Here is a 22,415-nt window from a genome sequence, read left to right as displayed (position 1 = left end):
CCGTATCATGAGTAGCAATAGAGTTCATTTGTGATCTTACTACAGCTCAACCCCGTTATAACGCGATCTGTTACAACGTGAATCCGCTCATAACGCGATGCAAGCGTGGCTCCCAATTTTTGTATTTCTGAATACTTCACAACATTGTTATTGGTATCTTAAATACTTTATTGTACAATGCATACAATTGTACGATATTTCTAACACAATCCGCTTATAGCGCGTGGTGATTCTTTGGCCCCAAAGCACAGCGTTATAAGGGGGTTCAGCTGTACTTCCTGACACTTTCTTGAATAGGCACCTTCATTACTTTTTTCATTCATATGATTCCACAGCATTTTAAGCACATCACCGTTCCCTTATTTTGGCCCGAATGTTTTAGTTACATACATTTTTTGGAGCAGACATTTGGTTTGTATTTATTCATGACAATTTTTTTTCTACTGTTGAATGTTTTGCTGTCTTAAATACACTGCAAAATAAGGTAAATCATTCAAAAAGGCAAAATGTGCTGCGATCTATGACAGCATTAGCATGCTAATAAAAAGCTACAATGTTACAATTGTTGGTATGGAATGGAAAGATAAATATCCCTGAAGTCTTTATAAATATTAATTACCAAAAAATAAATTAGCGGACACTATGATGAATATTGTATGTGTGTTCCTCACTAATTGCCAATGCAAATTTGTCTTCCGATTAAATGCCAAAACCTTATGTCGTGAGAAAATGATTTCTTATTTAATCTGTTGAAGCATGCCTCTGCTGCTCCATGATTCTCTATAGTAGTGTTCTGCATATTGCTTAAAACTCATGCTAATGGGTATTAAGAATAAATATAACTCTTTCAGTGGCTACATGTACCCGATGGTTTGATTTCAGGATCATTTCATTTCATTTATTTATTTTTAAGAAAATGTAAAACTGAGACATCTTTAGAAAGTTTAATCAAATATGGTAGTATAATTAACATCGGTATTGAAGAAGTATACCACACAATAATTAAGAGATAGAGATGTAGTAGACGTTATAGCTCCTGCTGGCATGGTGTGGCGAGACACACACAACGTGACAGCGGGAGCAGATACTGTGTCTGTGAATTAGGCGTGTACCCGCTGGCATGCGTCAGTGAGTGCCATAACATATGCTGTACATTGCATTTTCTAGTATTTACAACTTTGTGGGTGAGGCCTTAAGGAATATATCTTGCACTCTGAGATGACAAATCTTTTTAACTTCTGCGATGCCATTCTGAAGTTCACGAGATGGTTCATTTTGGATGCGAGAGCTTATTTCTTGTATAATTTGATTTCTGTCTGACATTTTCGCACATATGACAAAGGGGAAGTCAAATTTGTTTCTGTACTGGGAGTTGAGAAGGTTCAGTCTTTCTCTTTCGGTTGGGCTCAGGAAAGTAAGCCCTGCTTGACTCTGTTCATGCTGGGATTCTGCAGTCAAAGTTCCACTCATCAACTCTCTCCCAGCCAAGTCAGGGTGACACCTCAAAATTCCCTCTTTTCCTGTTTGGAATTAAAAAAAAGAGTTAAATAGTTAATTTGTCATCTATGTATTATATACATTGTATTCAAATGATATGCTTTCTGAAATTTGCCATTTGCCAGTCATAAGAATACACTTATAGAAAAATATAGATAGCAGTGTATTGAGTGCTATCTGGCAGGCTACGTTTATAGGCCTTTGTCAGTGGGAATGTGATTATATGGTAATAAAAACCTTTGGTGGCTACACTGGGTAACCAGGAGAATAATGTAATACGCTTCTGGAATTTATGGCTTCCCCCAAGCCAAGACAAGATAAGAACTTTAGGATATCTTCAACCTATTCAAGCTGGGATGCTCAATGCTTTGATGTACTGTAGCTCAACCTACAAACTCAATTCTTATTCTATTAAGGTTGGTGGAAATGTACATGTTTTTGGAGAGCAAAATATTTGTTTCTGTGTGGTTGTTTTTACTTTGTCGTCGCACACATCATCTTAACTGAGCCAAGAAAGTATCCCAAAATATGTAAACCTGCACTTGCTAAGAGCTAAATTGTGCTAAATTGTGCTAAAGGCTAAAGTAAGTCAGTCTGTATCTTTTTAACTATCATATGTATGTATGTATGTATGTCTTTATTTGTATAGCGCCATAAAATGTACATAGCGCTTCACAGTAGTAATACATGTCATATAAATAGCAAATATAAATAACACATCATGGGAATAAGTGCTTCAGACATACTGTAAAAGTAACATTAAGGAAGGAGTCCCTGCTCCGAGGAGCTTACAATCTAATTGGTAGGTAGGGAGAACGTACAGAGACAGTAGGAGGGAATACTAGTAAGTGCGTCTGCAGGAGGCCAAGCTTTGTGTCATGTGTCCATGATTATCCAGTGCTACTCATATCTCAATGGGGGATGTTTATGAAGGTCCCTAAACTGCAAAGCTGGTGTAATAAAAGGCACCATAATTATTAAAGAAAAAGAATCACATAGCCGTCAATGGAAGATTTTTTCAATATTTTTTTTATAAATCTGATGTGATTTTTTACATTACTCTTGCTCCAGTTTTGGAACTGGGAGACTTTGATGAATAACTCTCAGGTGAATATGTATCAAGATACATGTGGTACAAATCTGGAGCAAAAAAAATCTATCCCATATGTATCAAAAAAAAAACAAACGTCACAAACATTTCAATGAATGTGATTTGTTTCTTTGGTACATCTTGTGTAATTATTTGGCCCCAGAATTCCAGCACTTTAGCCAAGATACATACATCCCCTAAGTGTGCCGTGTAAACACATGCTACTCAACTAAGTATATATAACAAGAATATACAACTAATTAAAGGGACCATCGGGCGTGTAATAACAGAATGGAAACGAGAGCTTCTACCAATCAGATGCAAACCCTCTATTATTCACTTCATTAACATACTGTGGTTTGTAATCACTGCAGGGAGATCATGAATAGCAGGCTGCCTGGAAGTTAAACGTGCTTTGAGCAAGTTAGGGGTCTATTTACTGTACTAAAGTTTCCTGGTTGCTAAATGGGGCAAATATTGGGTTAAAACCCGCACCATATTTATCAAAGAGAATAAATCCCAGTGAATGAAAATGGGAGTCTATGGTGGTCATTGATCAGAGTCTACTTGGTGACAAATGGGGGCAAAATGTGTGCAACATGACTAGATTTGCCAAAGAAGATATTTTTCAATTAATATATTTTCCTTGATACATTTTTGTGCCCCAGTTTTGAAGCCAGGCCACTTTGATTAATGACCCCCATATATCACGCCCTAAGTGGGCAAAACAAACTGCACCTGATGTAGGAAACAAAAGATCCTATTGCTCAAATGATTTTGGTTACAAGTGGGGCAAATTATTTGCCCCGGAATTGCACCACTTCTGACTTGAAAGATGAAACCCCTATTTCACAGTCAAATGACATGGGGAGCACCTCAGGAGTACAACGTCAAATACAGAAACACAGAAAACCTCCCAAAGTGGGCAGGGAATCTCCCAAAGAACACAAGGGCACTCAGGGGTGTGCAAACACATTCACTGTTACTAATCATTACCTTGTCTGTTGTTCCTATATATTTTTGTAAACCGGTACAACAGCACATATTTCCTGAGGGGGTCCATGTAGCTCCCCTCCCATGTATGAGCTCTTGGTTTGATTTGTTTATTATATTGTTATTTTGTGTTATTTAGGCGTACCTCTCCTGACAATGTTTGTTTTAATTGATTTTAATTGATGTGTGATTATGCTGAGTTTGGTCCAATAATACATTGTTTTTATATTGTTTGCACACCCCTGAGTGCCCTCATGTTGTTTTGGAGGTTTTCTGTGCTTTTGTATTTGAAGGGGATTGTTTCCCTGACACGTTGGGCTTTACTTTGCTGCACATACTGTAAATGTATATTTCAGAATGTCCATGGGACTCCGCTATATTTTTCTTCCCGCGTGCAGAGATTTGCTCACTGTTTTTAATACATATAGTGGCTGTGTGTATAGAATAGGTTTTTGAAAATCAATTGAAATAATAAATTGCGTCAAAAAATGAGTTTCTCACCTACAACCATTAGCGGCATATGTCCCTAAGTCATTAGTTATGCTGTTACCCCTGGCGCACTTTGCCTTATTTCCCTTTATGGCGTGAATTATTTGCGTTTTTATTTGCTTTTACGCCAAGAAAACATTGGCGGACATTTAAACCCCGCCTCTAACTCCACCCCCTTCGGCCATTTTCTTCTTAGTGAAAAAGGAAAAGATGCACATGCCACACAACACTTTAACAAGCATTTTCTTCCATTGGTGCACCAGGAGACAGACATTTGTTACTTTCCTGAGCTTCACGTATACAACAAAAATTGCATTTAGCGTCACTTCACACAAGTTCCCGTGTGCCTCAGAGTTTCTCCGTTGATAAAGCTGATGCATTTATTTGACACTAGTTTCACCCCCTCTCATTTTGAAGCCAGGAGACTTCCATAAATAACCCCTTTAATGTTGTACCGTACTATTTTATTTTAATGGACATATAACATGATACAGAAATTGAATAAGAACACATTCAATTTTCATCTGTGTCAAAGGATAAGAATGTATGTATACAGTATCTTTATTTATTAAGGCTATACTATCCAGGTTTACAGCAGTAACACAGTGACATAATAATAAAAACTTCCCGTATTAATCCCCAGATATTTGGAATGTCAAGGCATGGTTACAAAAATAGAAACCGTTTTCCCAAATAATCCTTTTAGACAGTTTGCAGAAGTAATATTGTTTTCCATTTCAAATTGCTATTTTAACAATAATAATGAGTAGCAAATTATCAGGCAGCTGAATATTTTGGAACAAGAAAAACTGACTTGAAAACGTTTGTACTCGTTAATAATTATGTACAACATGACCCCTCGCCTTGCATACTCAGATTTATTTTCCATGTCTCCCTGCTGCACAACTGAGACAAATGGTGCTAAAAATTGTACGACATTAATCCCCAAAAATAATGTGATGGCTTTCAGTGAGATTCCTCTTTTCCTGCCACAGTTTTGCAATCTGGGGACTTTGTTTAACAGACCTAATTTTCTAGAGGAAAACGTATTCACCTAAGGCACAGAACAACATAGCTGTTATAATATCTACTTTGTTTTGCATACTCTGTCATAACAAGGACATCTTTAGCTTCTTGGGCCTGAGTGAATACAAAACTCTCTCAAGCAATGGGGTTCCAGTGCCCCTGCCTCCCAATAGGTTCATGTTTATTTCACACAGTAGATATCTACAGATATCAAGTGGTCCTGAACAAATATGATATAATATACAAAGGTTTAACATGATTACTATGCAGTCTAAAGGTTGGGAAGGTTCTGAAGGTTAAACATTTCAACAGATGGTACAATATGTACATTAATATGAATGTAGAGTAAACCCTCTCAGACAGGATGTGTTTTTTTCCTTTACTCTCTTTCATCCTCTTCAATTCCCTGTCCTCTTTTTGTGTCCCACTGCATTCTCTTTCCATTCTCTGCCCCTCCTCTCCCTAATTGACTAACTCTTTGTAAAGAAGACCCTTCCTTATGTGCCTTCCTAGGAGTTTTCTCCTATTCACTCTGTTAGTGGCAGTGGGAGCATACACCTTCGCACTAGAGATGGAGGAGATAGGCACCAAGACGAGGATAAAAAGAGGGCACAATATAGGAACCTAAAATAAGACCTGAGAGGTTTTTTTTTTATCAAAGTCTCTCAATTAACACAAAAAATTGTGTGGAAAAAAAATCCTACTGGAAATTAATCTCTTTTTTCTTAGCTGCGGGGTATTTTTTCTTTTTACCAGTTTTACTGCTGCGAGGTTTTAGTTATTCGATGGTGCACGAGCAGTGCGGATTTGCATTATTATAGACATGCTTAGTGGCTAATACTCAATGCCATTCCCAATGCTAATTCAGCAGTATATATTCAAATAAGTTGTGGGAAAACAACACTAGATTTATCAAAGATAAAAGTCTCATTAAAAGCAATAAGATGTTTCATTGGATAAATATGTTTTGTGCCAATATTGCCACACAATGCCTATCATTGTGGAAAAAAATGGCGTCATATTTATCAGAGAATAAAATGAAATTGAAAGCAATTGGGTCTTAGCAATTGAGATACATTTGTTGCTATTTTTAACAACCTTATTGCCCCAGTGTTGCAGTTTTAAAGGCAATAGGTATGAAGGCCACTGAATGGACTCTAAGGTGTTTTTTTTTATCGCCAGAAGGTGTGTTATATACCACATATACTGCGTTTATATACCACATTACATAGTGCCCTGGGACAGATACCAACAGGATTATTTTATAGTCCGTCCCAATCATTTGGATTGCCTTGTTTATATGCTACATACTTATACCACCTATAGACGAGTTCTGGTAGCAGCCCGTTGGGACTCGTTCCCATCCTATGATTGACGAGTTATAGAATTGCGCCATTTATAAAGTATGATATCATCAGTGGGTATTATTATGTAAAACATAAAGTAACTTTGCTCAACTCAGCTAATTTCTGGGAATAATAAAAGCATATACAGTGTGCTCCATCTACAAGGGCCTGGGTGAAAAAGTCCAATGTCCAGCCAGGAGGGGGGAATACCTTGAATGTAGAAACGAAAGGAATAGACAAGCACAGCTTGTATAAGAAAAACTGTATTACAAAGATAAAAAAGATAACCTGTGAGAAAACACTGGCGGGTATGGGGTCACTCGAGCGCAGCAACCGTAGAGAACACCTTCAGCTGGTCGCAGCTGAAATCCAGGTGATGGTTCCTTCGGTATCAGCGTCCAGCACTGGGTCCCGGAAGTGACGTCCAACACTCTCGCGAGTGTTTGCTTCCAATTTCACGTCTCGCGTCTTAGGCTTCAAGCAGTGGAAGCTACTGCTCTTTCTCCTCCCGTCTGTATCGGTCTGACGTTCGTCAAACTTGGGGGATAGTGGTATGCTGTCTAGCGCTAGGCAACCACCATTGTGTCACTCTCACTAGCCCTACATCTTTCGCACACTCGGCTTCGTCAAGTGATTTCAATTATACGATCCTACCTAGTAAAATTATTTGACTACAGAAATCAACTTTAAAGTTTTTACCAGTTTGTAAACGTCAAAGATTCTAACCCACAATAGTGGGTTGCATATGTGGACATCAAATTACATGTCCATCTGTCGCCTATTCTATTGGACACAAAATTTGACAGTGTTTAAACAGCTGAAGCGGTTAATCTATGACATAATATATACACTGTTTTATACATAATTCACAAAATACATATATCAAATATTAGCCAAAGAAAACAAGAAGAATGAATTGTAATAAAAATACATTCATAAAAGTTCATTAGTAGAAATGGGACAAGATCTATTTGTTAATTTAACCCTTTAGGTACTTTTGTGTCTAACTCATAAATCCAATTCTGCTCTCTTTGTTTGAGGATTTTATCTCTATCTACCTCTCTTTTGTTCATTATGACACGTTCCAGACCCATACATTTAAGATTATCTACTTCACAATTATGAAATAATAAAAAATTGCACAATTCGCCAAAACATTTTGTATGATTTTGTAAATGAAATTTGGCATTTTTTATATTGTTAACATGCTCCTTGATTCTCATATGTAATTCCTTTTTGGTCTTGCCGATGTATTTGAGACCACAAATGGCTGTGTAACATCTTAAGTGTCACATTTAAAGTGTCTGGCAGAGTTAATTTTGGAGTTGAAATTGGAGGTGAAGATTTGAGGACGATCTGGACTCTGCACAACAACAACTTTGTAACTGTGAGAATGTAACTTTCTAAAAGCTGTGATTATTTGTACTCTTCCTATTCTCCAATACCTGGGAAGTCTCTCCTCCTGCATCTCACTATGCCCTTCCTATTACTTTTTCTATTAACTGTATCCTTACTCCTTTGTGAATGTCTCTGTTCTCTCAAACTTCCCCACTCCCCACCGCACCATTATTTATACACCTCTCTCCCAACAACTTCTTTGCCCCTCAATAAAAAACACCCACACAAATCCTCTATTCATACCTTCTATCTACTCCTTTCTGCTGCTGAGGATCTCCCCTGAGCCTGAAGCCACCCATACACCCCTGATTTCACCCATGCCTTCATGCCATCTCTTCCTTGTAATGGGTGTTAACCTTCTCATTTAATACTGACTAACCTTAAAACTCGCCCCACAAATCAAGCATCCCAATAGCCTGCACTCATGGCTTTTGTCCCACACCCACAGTCTCTTCTACCACCCATTGTGGCCAAGCACTGCCATCTACTGCACTTATTCCCTCACCTGCTGTCTCTGTAAGTTTCCCCTCAAACCTCTTAGATTGTAAGCTCTCCGGGGCAGGGATTTCCTTTCCTATTGTCTGATTTTGCTGCACTTTTTGTATTAATATAATTTCCTGTACTGTATTCTTTGTGAAGCGCTGAGTACACTTTTGTAGCTATACAAATAAAGACATACAATGCAATTCAAGGGCATGTAATACAGTAAACTATAAACTGAGTTTTACAATTAATAAATTTGTTAACTAAATTACTTTTTCCAGATGGAGAAACAAAATCCTTACTTGTGTTCATAAATTTAAAAATTACACATTTTCCACATTTAAAATTTTTGTGTGATTTGGGAGGTAGCCAATTAATGGCTTCAGGCTTAGGGGATTCTTTAAGCACACTAGGACTCAATATATTTTTTATTGTACAGCAGGGCCCCGGGTATACGGCGGGTTCCGTTCCAGGGGCCCACCATATAGTGAAAATCGCCGGAAAGCGGATCCAGCGATTTTCAGTTCTGTGCATGCGTGGCCTATGGTCTGCGTGCGCAAACTACGGTATGCACGCGCAGACAACGGTCTGCGCATGCGCGCCGGGCACAACCGCCCATTCTGCGCATGCGCGACTGAGGATCAAAGATGGTGGCCCCCTTCTCAGTGCCCGCCGTATCAGCGGATCGCCGAAAAGCGAAGCGCAGAGAAGCGGGGCCCTGATGTATTACATTTTTTGAAAACCAATTTGGGTCTATCTCCCATAACTTTTCCCAAAATTGGGTCACTCTTAATTAATCCCCAATGTTTATTAAATGTATTTTTAATTTTAGAGAAAAAAGGATTCTACTTTGTTATAAAAAGAGGAATATCTATAGCAAATTTGTTTTTTATTCTTTTTGCCTTGCTTCTTTTTATCAATAATACTTAAAGTATTTCTATCTTTATTTCCAGCTTTAAACAAAGCTTTTTCAATCAGGGCATTATCGTGACCCTTCTGCTCAGATTTTGTATCTTGTGCCTGTAAATTATAATATGATTGTGCTGAATTATTCCTTTTAAGCCGTAAAAATTGTCCGTAGGGGATATAAGTGATCCATTGTGAATGGTGATTACTACGTGGGTCTAAATATTGTTATAACTTTATGCCCAGGACATACTTGAAAACGAGAGGTAACTCAATGTATTACTTCCTGGTAAAACATTTTATAAATAAATAAAATAAATAAATATGTGTTAGCATCTACTTTTTTAAAACGTGTTTTGGTGTGAATATGGTGGTTGTCTATATAAATGAGTAAATCCAAAAATCCCACTGAAATGTGACTACAAACGTGAGTTAACTTAATATTCAAATTATTGTGATTTAAGTGCTCTATAAAGTGATTAAGTGATGGTTCATCTCCACCCCATATCAGTAATATATCATCTATATAGCGATGCCACAGTTTGCACTGTGACACCGCTATATTATAATTCCATTATATTGTCTGATACCCAAAACCCTAAAAAATAAATTGGCTAGACTAGGGGCAAAGGTAGTCCCCATAGCCGTGCCACAAGTTTGAATATAATAATCCCCGTCAAACAAAACGAAATTGTGCTCTAATATAAAAAGTATACTGTCTATAATGTAAGACTGTTGTGCTATGGGTAAAGTAGTGGTGGACAAATAATGATGGACAGCTCATAGGCCGTCACTATGTTTTATAGATGTATACAATGCTTTTACGTTCATGGTAACCAACAGAAAATTGTCCGACCAAATAAAGCCATGTAGTGCAGTAAGAACTGATGAGGTATCTTTCAAATAACCAGGCAATGTTTTTACCAGGTTTTGAAGATAATAATCCACGTATTCAGAAACGTGGGATGTGATTGAATCAATACCTGCAATAATGGGCCTTCCAGGCGGGCTGACTGTGCTTTTATGCAATTTGGGGATGTGGTACAAAACAGGGATTTTAGGACTAGGGATAAATAAAAATAAACGTACTCTGATTGATTTATCACTCCCTCTATTTTTGCTTCATCCAACATTATTTTAAATCTTTTAAGGAACGGTTTAGATGGATTTTGTCTCAGAAGTCTGTATGAAGTTTTATCTGAGAGAAGCCTATGTGCCTCTTTTATGTATTCCTCCCTAGTCTGGATAATAATTCCTCCGCCCTTATCTGCCTGGCGGATAATAAATTGGATATCATCCCCTAGTATTTTTATTGCTCCTTTTTCTCCATTATCCAAATTTTGGAGATACCCATTACTTTTTACTATATGGGATCCAACATAGGTTTTAGACAACTACCTCCCCATTTTACCCTATTGAATCCAGGGGTCAGCATTTTGATCGGTTCAACAAATAGTTGAACAGGAATTCAACCAAATCTGTGTTTCATTTTAAAAAAAAAGTAATAGGTATCTCTAAAATTTGGATAATGGATAAAAAGAAGCCATAAAAATACTTTTATACATTCTTTAATACATTCCTTCCATCTGTGTATTTAAGGTCATGTTTATTCTGTTATTCTTATTATTATACAACGTAACAACCATGATGACAGCTCCACCACCGGGAGAAGAGAAGGCCGCAAAGCAATCCTGCTGGATGGGCTTACCTACTACTGATGATGCTCCAGTGAGTGACAGATCCACTATGGACCCCTTCCTTGCCGCTGCCAACTAAGCCTTGCTGGGACTGTGGACATTTCTATTGCTCCTCCTGCGGAGACTCCTAAGAGTTTCCTCTTTAGCGACGTTAGATTGTCCCCAATCTGCCCAAGCCACTGCCCCATCTGCCCCATGTTCTGGTACCAACTTCCTAGTGTAAGTCCTAGTGTAAGACCCCTGACTCCTGGACCTAGTGTAAGTCCTAGTGTAGGACCCCTGACCCCTAGACCCTTGTCCCCGGAGAGTCCGTGGCCCCAAGCAAAAATGTGGAATGTGATAACATGTATGTAATGCCTGTTGTATCTGTGCCAGCTGTATGGTGGTCTGTGAAACGGGGGGATTGGGTGGAACAGGAGGATAAGTCCTAATTAGAAGTAGCCCAGATGAAGTTAGCTAAACCTAGTTTGTCAGGGTCCAGGACTGCTATATCTCCGTTTAGGGAAGAGACCATAGAAACACCATTATGGGACGGGTCAGTGTTCTGGGTGTTACCTGGCACAGCCAGAGAAAAGGGCTTTATGAAATTAAGCAGGGCCGAGAGAGTAATAGGGATGAGGTTCCGTAAGATGGGATACGAGTATCCTTATCTCCCAGGGAATCGTATGAGGAATGCAGAGGCACACAGAATGGAGTGGGTGGAGGAAGCTAAAGTAGCACACTTAGCCAACACTACTGGAGGCTCCAATTTCTGTGACTTCGACAGGGCTAAACACCTACTGAAGCTGTGGATAGTGGGCCGCAACATACACCGCCCTAGACAGAGTGGAGTATATATCTGAATCTGGGAGAAGGAGGTGCTACTCTGTCAAAGTATTATTCTGCCCACTACTATTGAGGTAGCCCTTGTACCACTCACATTAGATCCAGGTTCACGTTGGGGATGGATATTTGTAATGATACTGTGTATTGCAATGTATTAATGTATGCAGATGTTAATGCATTTTGTGTTTAGGTTAATTCACGGTTGTTGTACAGTATGGGATGTAACGCCTAATATAGTCCAAGCAGGGCCATTGGAATTTCACCAAGGGGAGATTGTAGCATAGCCTTCAGCCTCTACTTATTTCCCTGAGCCCTACTAGTGTAAGTCCTGTTAGGTGCAGGCAGTGGATGGGCACAAACAGAACAATAGATAACCATAACAAAGTATAAGTGTTTCCCCCACTTGATGGGAGATTCTGACATTACGGCGTGTGTGGTGCATGCTACCTGTTGGTAAGCAGGAGGGCTGAGTTGTCTGCCAGTGGATGTGGGGACACAGGACAGGTTTATGAGATACATACCCGACATGTTCTCTAGCAGTGTAGCGCCTCCATCTGCCGCAGGCTACAGATGTATGGAGGCAATTTCAGACATAGAAATACTCCCTCTCCTTCCCCAGTAAGATTACACACAAGGCAGGAGGTATATTAAACCGGAACAGCTTTATTGGGTCAGCACTCACAATCACAGAAGTGGCCTGCCCAATACAGTCTCTGGATCGGCTACCCAGCTGTAGGATGGTCCCTGGACATCCACTACGGGTCAAGGGCTCCCGCAGCTGTCCATGCCTTTCCCTGCCCCTCTAGCAGAGGCAGGGGAAAGGTCCACACTCACTCTCCCCCAAGGGGAAGAGGAACAGAGAAGGCCCAATGCTCAGGCACTCTGCTGTGTGACCTGCCTCTCTCAATTGGGAGAGGCACACCTACTAAATTTGGGCGGCAATCCCCTTAGAACAGGGGGGCACCAGGTCTGACCCAGGATTGGGCAACCCAGGCCTGGTTCCACCTCCTCCCCTGTCACTCAAGAGCACTCCAGGGATTGAGGAAAACCCATGATTAGTACTGGCAGGCCTGCTCTTACCAGGGCTTACTGCCAAGGAGGGCAGACTGGTAATCAAGAACCAGTCCTGGCTACAAAAGGGTTGCAGGGGGACTCCTAGCTTGCTAGGTGCAGGGTGCTGCTGAAGCTATCTTACCCTGGATGTCACCTTGATCCATCAATTCCTGGATATTCCAGTGACAGGTACACACAGTTCACAATACTGTTAGTCTCTCAACACCGAGACCAACCATGAACAACCCTAATAAGCGTCGCTTCTATCGTTTCCTAGCCTCCATTTGGAAGCTTGGAAAACCGGATGCTGACCAATCAGCTGAGACCTTTCCTCTGCTGAGCCAATCAGGAGTCAGGGTTGTTCTCAGAGTGGACCAATCAGGGATGTGGGTGGAGCCAATGCCTAAGGACAGTCACTTGGGGCAGGGCTTGGGAGCATGGGAAATTGGACCTGACCAATTCACACTTTCAGCTGCATATCTCCTGCAGGGACAACCTTGCTGTCAGGTGAGAACACTGATCTGCATTGGAAGTGTGGACTATACAGGAAGGCAGGCTCACCCTTCCCCACCTCTCCATTGTCCACAAGCACTGCATCTGGCCCCACACAAAGGTTGGTCCTCTGACTCATTTTAAACTGGGAACAAATCAATTGTTACTGACACAGGCATACAATGAGTCACATATATATTAGAAAACACAAACAAATCCCATAATAATACAGGTATTGAATACACAGATCTCTAACTTGGGTTAATTATTACCAGGGATGGCAGCCATTTATCAGCATGTGATGGCCAGTTAACCCTTTAGACTAGGTCACCATCTTGACTGGTAGGGGCTGGAAGTGGACTTGACCTTTATTGTACCATGCCACGCTGCCCCTACCATAATAATAATAATAATAATAATACTGAATAAGCCCTATGGTGGGGATCTTCCTCCTGTTATCCATGGGATGAACATCTTGCAAAACTGCTATGAAGAATTGGTGACAATCTTAAAAGATTACATTTAAAATCTTCCACAATTAGAGAAATGGTCTCTACAATAATTCATCATCATGCATTGTATTCACCAGCGCTTTGCTAAATGCAATGGGGATATTGGCAGAGTACGCATTATGGATTGTCAACCAGTGGTTTTAAAACACAGGGCAGAATCCATGATATGATGCAAAACAAAAAATGGACACAGAGCCAAAAATGATAACGCTCTGGTGAACCTTGTTCCATTAACGATAAAGATCCAGTTATAGCTGTACAGTTTTGCTACAGTGGTTAATGGCAGTGTCCCTATTTGGATATTGAACAATTAAGACCACCCTGGGAAGTTAAATGGACAAAGTCACTGACTAAGCTTTGAGAATAAGTTTCCAGGTTATTAAAAGTTCTAAAAAGTTATTTAAGTACTGCTGCGGCAGCTTTTAATCTAACGTTCGCCGGGAGCTGGCCGGGAGCGCCGCGGGTCTGCTCTCCGTTTAAAAATGGATTTTCCAGCGCGGCGTCCGCTTCAATAGATAAGCGCTAATGGCGCTTACTATTGAAAGCGCCTGAGGCGCGGGGAAACCGGCCAGTTCTCGGCCGAAGACTGCCGCGTGCTGCCCGCGCTATTTTTAAAATGCGGGGGCAGTTGCATTAGGTTTAGCCCGGTCGCCTCTGTACATGATTACAAAAAAATTAGAAAAGACAACACAGTGTTCAATTGGCAAACACGCTTTGGAGGATAAGGAAAAGGCAGAAGTATAAAACAAATCCTTTGCCTCTGTACTGTACATAACAAGGAAGGAGTCAATTGCAAAAATATTGCAACAGGAGGAAGTCCAAACCGCAACACTAACGAGCATTTGGTTAAAAGAGGAAGAAGTTACATAGTTTCATAGTTATGTAGCAGGGTCCCCTCTGTTCCCCCTTACCCTCGCATCGGTGGGGGCTGTTGCTGCTGCGGGGGCTCCCGGCGGCGTCGGAGGCAGGGTGTCGCCATCTTGATTGTCCCACGGAGGTTCGCACATGCGCAGTAGCGACGTGGTGGCCATTTTGGTAAAGGGGAAGTGGCAGCACAGGCTCTCCGTAGCACAGGGATGGCCCACAGTCGCGCATGCGCAGTTAGCGGTGGCGACCGTTATAAGTTCGTACAGGCGCAGTACCCATAGCACACGCGGCCCTATTGTTAAAGAGGCCCCTGGGGAACTACAACTCCCAGCAGCCCCAGGGGCTGAAGCACATGTGATGCAACAGCAGCCAAAAGTGTTTGCAGCTTCCCCTGCAGAGAGTAGATACATTGTATGGGCAATGTGCAGGAAGTCAGTGAGACTGAGGAGACAGTGGGGGAAGGAATGGGGGCAGAGAGCTGTGAGCTTCTGCCCTAGGCCAGAAGTACCCCGGGCTAGAGTTGAGGCCCTGACTTTCCCACTAGTGAGGGTGGGTGTTCATAGGGACAGGCCCTTAGGTAAGAACCCTGTGGCTCTTCAGCTGTGTGCTAGGCAGGGCCCAAGTGATAGTGCCTGCGGCAGTGGCTTAGTGCAGGGACAGAGAGAGACCCTGCTGCAGTTGTGTAGTGCAGGGACTCAGTACAGTGTATGCTGCATGTTCCTGTATGCTGTGTTGCTGATCCCGAGACTGTCCTTACGGTGGGACGTCCGGCTGGACCCCATCCCACGTGGAGGTACAGATCAGCTGTACCAAGCGGCTTCGGTAGACCCTTTGCGAAGACACCCAGGTGCAGGGGCACATGGACAGGTATTTACACCCTTCCACACGTGCACCAACGTTACCTTGCTCTTCACATGTGACAGGCCTGTTCACACACTTGGGTGGACTTGGACTCTTTGGACACGGGGTTGGGAAGGGGCTAAGAAGGTTACAGCCCAGTTAGGGGCAAGGTTATAGCCACCAGCTAGTGTCAAAGGGTGGCCTATATACTGTTGTGTATTGCTGATGTACGTGTTATGTTATATTTTGCATATAGTAAATGGTTATACATATACTCCTGTGAATGAGTTCATTTGAATGTATCCTGCAAGGAACAACTCCCGCTCTGCTGGGAGCCATCGCAGGTGGAGGCGCTGCACTATATAGTATTGTTCTAGAGGATACACCCCAGGCTCTCACTGGCAGAGGCTCAGGACTCCTGTGAGCCTAACATGTAAAGCACCACACCGGTAATACATATAGATTCTCCTCACATGCACCCTATCTGCGATTGGGGTGGGTGGGAGGGGTGTTATGTGTTACAGTTACATAGTAGATGAGGGTGAAAAAAGACTTATAGTATGTCTATCGAGTTCAACCTATGCTAAATTTAGACGACAGATACTTAGCCTATATTCGTATTTACAGTATTTTTTATCCAGGAAAGCAAACAAAAAACTCCAGTGAAACCTCATCCAATGATGTCTCATAAGGGGGAAAATAAATGATGTTCTGAATCCAAATGATGGCAATCAGATTACTCCCTGGATCAACATCATTCCCATGTTTACTTATTTGGTATATCCCAGAATACCTTTCCTTTCTAACAAGATGAAGCATGCAAAGGTACCCACACGTGGTATTTTTATTACATTTACCTTACATTTTTGAAAAAAAAACTTTCCATGTCTTAAAGCTGCAGTTCAAGCTGCCGTTAAAACAAAAAAAAAGATTTGTCTTGGGTGTTCATTAAATCTCTGTTAGTGCTGCACGAGAGTACCCAAGATGCAAAGTTCTGTGTGGAAGATCACGTGACCAGGCAGGCACTAGATACAATTGGTGCACTGCTAGAGAGAGGGCAGGGCTCAAGAGCCAGAGCCTGTGTCAGAATAGGAATGGGATGTGACTTTGTATATGGTTTCTATAGAAACAAAAATGCTTGGTACATTAAAATACATTAAAAAAATGTTTTTAAAAATTGTGTTTTTTTTTAATGTACAAGTATTTTCTCAAAGTAGAGAACTGATTTATTTAAAAAAAAAAACACATGTAGGATATTGTTTGAACTGCAGCTTTAAGCTAAAATACTGCATTGACTAGTGCTACGAATTATCTCTATAATACTAAACCTTAGCCTATTTTTCTAAATTTACAAAGCTGCTTTAACCTCTTAAAAGGACATAGCAGGAAACAGTGAGAGGCATCGCAGGCATAACAGCAATTGTGTGATTCTACCAAATTCACGAGCGTAAAATGATGCAAGAGAGACCTCTTGTGCCTAATGCACGATATTACAGATATGTACGGGAATGGAGTTATATAGTGGCACTCCAATGCTAATAATAATATAACAAAATTATCTTGAGTTAGTCATGGTGCTCTAGCCTACCTATGGCTCAGTGTACCTCATGGAATGTCAGAAGTAAATAAATGGAGGCAGACAGGTATTTCCTTCAGTCACAGCCCCTTCTGCAGAGAAGCATTGCTCACACATGGTTGGGCATGTCTGAAGAAGGGGTTGTGACCCTAAACCGTCACACTGTACCTGCCATTGCTATGACTTCAATACAGAGCAAACCTGCATATGGAAATAGCCACGTGCCTCCATTTATTTACTTCTGACGACTACAGACTTGGAAACTTTTCTTACAGTTTCTAAAATACAAAACGTAACCCTCGGTTAATGTCCCATTAATAGCAATACGGTATTTACTTACGTCAATAGCGTAACGTTAAGCCATCTCCCTCCCGTAAAGAGCTTAGCGTTAAATATACTGTAAAGTACAGTACAGTATTAGTGATAGTGACTTGAAAATGAGGTGTTATTATGTCATTAACTATTCACTAAACTCCTTTAAGGTTAAGGTGGGGAAATAACGTTACGTTAAAAACAAAGTCCCATCCTGACCCTGAAATAGGGTTTTTATGCAGTTGTTAGAATTATATAGTTACAAATGTAAAAAGTGCTGGCACATTGCTTAATGTGAGTACCACCATGAAGCTTTTTTTAAATGGGTGGATTAAGACGTACAATACCCTTTTTAAACACATTTTGTTTTGTAAAATGAGACAAACAATAATACCCAAGTAACAGTAAATAGACATAGCACTTACACATTTCTGTATTAAATGATGCAATGTTGCAATTTTACTTCTAGAATCACATTTAGTTTGAGGGGTGAATTTATATAACCACTATTAGCTATATGCTCTATAACTAAGGCAAAACCAGTGCCAAAGAACGGCACCATATTTATCAAAGACAAGGAATACATAGTTACAGCGTAGATGAGGTTCAAAAAAAGACATATGCCCATCAAGTTCAACCGATTCTAAATGTAGCAAACAAACAGGAAAAGGCCCAATGTCAGTGCATAAAAAACCTACATGGAATGCCTTTTAAATATATCTGAAATGGGTGTTTTATTTATGGGTGTATGAGTAGGAAGCTCCTTATACAATCAGGATAGCATATGAATCCTCAGTTGTGCGTATTTTGTCCTCTTGATTAATGTTGTATGGTGCAGCTCCATGAAATGAGCAAATAATGGCAATAATGTGAGACTAAGCACCGCCCCCCTGTGGCTGTGAGCCGAACTCTGATGTTCTATGTCTCTATCCCAAAAGAAGTCTTAATGCTGCTCCCACATTGTTTAAGTATATAATCCACAGTTTGTATAAGAAAACATAACCATATGTGTGAAAAACAGCAGAAGTACTCTCCGGATCCCTGCTGGTACGGGCTCCGTTGGCGTGCTCCAGCCGTATGAAGAGAGGACAGCAGTTAAGGAAAAGCACATTTTGTGTTGTAAAATTCCACATTGGAAGTATTGTTTGCTAAGCGATAATGGGGAAAGACAGGGTTGCAGACCTGTCTCACACATGCAAATAAACATGCACGTGGTATTTTTATTTGCCTTACTTTCTTAAAAAAAAGGTAATTGTTTCTATTTCTTAAGATAAAATACTGCATTGACTAGTGCTCCAAAGTATCTCTAAAATGAAAATTTGGCAATAAATTTTCATTGTGGTGTGCACGGACATCCTTCTTTCACTGCTATGATAAATTTAGACCATAGATATTTAGCATATATTTATATTTACAGTATTTTGATCCAGAGGAAGACAAAGAAAAAACAAACCCCAGTGAAACATCATCCAATGCTATCTGATAAGGTGGATATCTCCGTGGATCAACATCCGTAACCAGTTACTCTTTGACAAAGTTCCACACCAGGAACGAAACATTTCAGAGTTGGTTTGCCATGTGTAATTACGCTTTTGCACATTAAACTCTCCGTTTTTTCATTAATTGCGCTTGGCGTTTCTAATTACTACCGGTGAGCAGGGCACCGCCTTTGTTACTATTTTTTCTAAACATCATCCAATGCTGTCTGATAAGGTGGAAAATAAAAATTTTCCTGGATCCAATTAATAGCAATAAGATATCTCCCTGGATCATCATCCTTCCTATATTTACTTATTTGGTATTTCCCTGTATACCTTTCCTTTCTAAAAAGATGTCCAACTTTTTTTTTGAAGATATGTATTGTATCTGCCATCACAAGCTCCATGGGTAATGAATGCCACATTGTAACTGCCCTTACTGCAAAGAACCCTTTAATTTGTTGCTAGTGAAATCTCCGTTCCTCCAACCTGGAATTTGATTGTACTGCTCGTGGGATGAATAGTTCTTTTGAAAGCTCCCTGCATTGTCTACAAATATATTTGTATATAGTTATCTCCTCACAATGTGATTCCATAAAGTTTGATAGTTAAGTAATTCCCTGCCAAACCTGATGCCAAGACACATGGTACATCAATCAATCGGATTGGTGAATGTACCATGTCTGTCAAATGTGATGTCACAGGCCTTATATAAGGCCTGTATATCACAATGGACAAACAGCACCACCTACATATAAAAACTAGATCTATATATAAAAAAAAACCAGAAATGGTGCAGGGAGACAGGGATTCCCCAATAATTTCCATACAAAAATCAAGTGAACCAGAATCAGGGGGCTACCCAGCACTCAAAAAAGATACAAAAGTTGGTCCCAAGTGATATCTTTACTAATAAGGACAAAAATAATCAAATAACATCAAACCAGAACGACCAAACATAGTATAAAAAAAATGCAAAAAAAGGGAAAACGGAAAAGAAAGGGGAAACCGAATTCTGTTTCTACTAAGGTAATGGAGGTGTTAATCCCTCCCAGGAGGCCTAATCACCCCCCCTGGGGCAACTATGAAGGTGGTATTTGGCCAGCGGTGAGTGTTTAAGCCACCCGGGTGGCTAAAGTAAGGAATGGGGTTAACTCCTCCCGTAACCTTCCCGGGAGGCCTAAACAGGCCCTGGGTAACTACAAGCTTCACCCACCCCCTCTACCACCAACAAACAAGTTCATGTTATTTAACCCCTTCATTACCTTAGCGGTAAGCCCCTAAGGTAATGAAGATGGGCTGTTATTTTATTTTAACTATGTAGTATTGAAGCTGGGGGTCCTCATAGCTGACATAAATGCGGATCAGCTCCGGAGACCCCCGGCTTCAATCCTATGTAGTTAAAATAAAAGAAACTCCGTCAGATGCAAATCGCGATTCCAATCTCGCCACCCTTTTAGGTGATGATAAAAAAAAGTGAGTATTTATCCTGCGATTTGCATCTCATAGCAGTTACTGGAAAAAAAAGGCATTTTTTGACCTACTGCACAAATTGTCATAGCAACACTGCTAACGATTGTTAAAAAGCAGTTTACAAGGGATTTTGCCATGTTATCGGAACTTTGTGAATAGCTACACATGCGAAATCACTTGGAAAGTGCACTTAACAAGCGTTTCCATTTCCACTCCTACCTGTTTATTTAGCCACATTGGTTTAAACTTGTTTCTTTTATACTTATTACCCAAGGAGTGTGCTTTTCTAACAATGTTTTAAAGACTGCCCATTTATTTTCCACATCTTTCCCTGCAAAAACGTTGAAAATTCATTTCAAATGGGACCATGTCATTATCACGGTTTCACAAATGTTCCTGGACTTTAATATTTATTACTTCTACATTGTTTGATACTTCTACCTCCCTGCTAATTTCAATCCACAAGATCTCTACATTTGCATCATTCCCTTCATAAACATCTTCCCTTATAATAGGTTTTATTTACGGTTTGACATATAAACATACTCCACCTCCTCTTCTATTTGTTCGATCCCTCCGTAAAAGGGCATAACCCTCTAAATTAACTGCCCAGTCATGAGTTTCATCCCACCATGTTTCAGTAATGACTATGATATCATACTGCTCCCTTGCAGCTATTAATTCAAGCTCTCCCATTTTACATGTCGGCCTTCTTGTATTAGCAAGCATGCATTTAATGTTTTTTTCCAGTCTGTACTATTATCTTATCTTCTCCTGCCTTTCTACTCTAATTGGATTTAGCCATTAGAAGTTTTCTAGTATTATCTGTATTTAATATGGGTGTCTCCCTGCTTGCGAAAATCCCACTTGCCCCCATTCTTCCTCCATGACCTCCAGCTATTTCCAAATCCTATCTATTCTGTCTAGTACATTATCTGTTTCTTGTTCCTATTCCCTGAGTTGCAGTTTTTCCTTTGATAAATCTGGGGCAATTCTTTTACAGCTGGGGGACTTCAGTAAGAAAACTCTGTCCTCTCCTCAGCAACCTAAGACTTCAAAAGCATATGACTAGTACTGAGTACCGCTCTGTAGGGTCTTGCGGATCACTAGTGGTATTTTGCCATCATCTGAGACCCACTTGCTTGGGGCATGTTCCAAGGTGATTTAGATTAAATGCACACACATTTATTATCACAAACCACTGCAGGATTTGCTTTACCTTTGGAGAACTATTCCCCATTAGTAATTAATAATATTGCCAGCAGCTCATCCCCCTCATAACACATTAGATATCCTACTAGATGGTGATAGTATTATTTAACATTATTTCCCTTTAATGGTCACTTATTTTTGCAAATGGATTCTGCAAGGCAGTGTAATATGGTATAAGATCATAAAGTGCAGTATATGGAAACCTGCTGCATATTTACACTGGGTTTAGGGTAAACTTGCTGACAAATGTAATTTGTGTATTAATTAAAATTGTCAGGAATTAATACCATAGCAGTGACTCTAAGCAGTCAGCAGCTAAACCCCAGAAAGGACATCGGACATGATGATCACTACCACCTTAAAGCATTTACTGTATGATACAGTATGTACTGTCAGATTTACTTGCAGCCTTTTGATTCTAGCAGCTGACATGGTTAATGTTGTATTGTGGCGCCCTCTTGTGACCAAAATCTAGTATAGAGTTTGTAGAAAAAGGGAAATGAGCGTATTGTAAATATACTGTAGGTCACTTCAGATCAATGATTGTATTGTATTGTATGTCTTTATTTATATAGCGCCATAAATGTACATAGCGCTTCACAGTAGTAATACATATCATATAAATAACAAATAATATAAATAACAGATCATGGGAATAAGTGCTTCAGACATACTGTAAAAGTAACATTAAGGAAGGAGTCCCTGCTCCAAGGAGCTTACAATCTAATTGGTAGGTAGGGAGAACGTACAGAGACAGTAGGAGGGAATACTAGTACACTGGCGACACACTTTATTCGAGCTTGGCTAGTCCCACGAGTTCGGGTATACCCGGGTGTATTGAGGTTTGTGA

The 22,415-nt window shown here is 40.3% G+C and overlaps 1 protein-coding gene across 1 annotated transcript in view; it reads right to left on the bottom strand.

Annotated features, from left to right (window-relative positions):
* Nucleotides 1-930: 930 nt before the first annotated feature.
* URAD (ureidoimidazoline (2-oxo-4-hydroxy-4-carboxy-5-) decarboxylase) overlaps nucleotides 931-22,415 on the bottom strand; it is a 40,902-nt gene continuing 19,417 nt past the window's right edge. The window contains exon 2 of the mRNA XM_075592192.1: nucleotides 931-1,520. Coding sequence (XP_075448307.1) covers nucleotides 1,171-1,520 — 350 coding nt within the window. The 3' untranslated portion in view covers nucleotides 931-1,170. The remainder of the gene's footprint in view (nucleotides 1,521-22,415) is intronic.

The sequence above is a fragment of the Ascaphus truei genome, chromosome 3 (assembly GCF_040206685.1).
Source record: "Ascaphus truei isolate aAscTru1 chromosome 3, aAscTru1.hap1, whole genome shotgun sequence".
Lineage (NCBI taxonomy): Eukaryota > Metazoa > Chordata > Amphibia > Anura > Ascaphidae > Ascaphus > Ascaphus truei.
The sequence above is the reverse complement of the archived record's forward strand: the minus strand, read 5'-3'. Positions and strand labels throughout refer to the sequence as shown.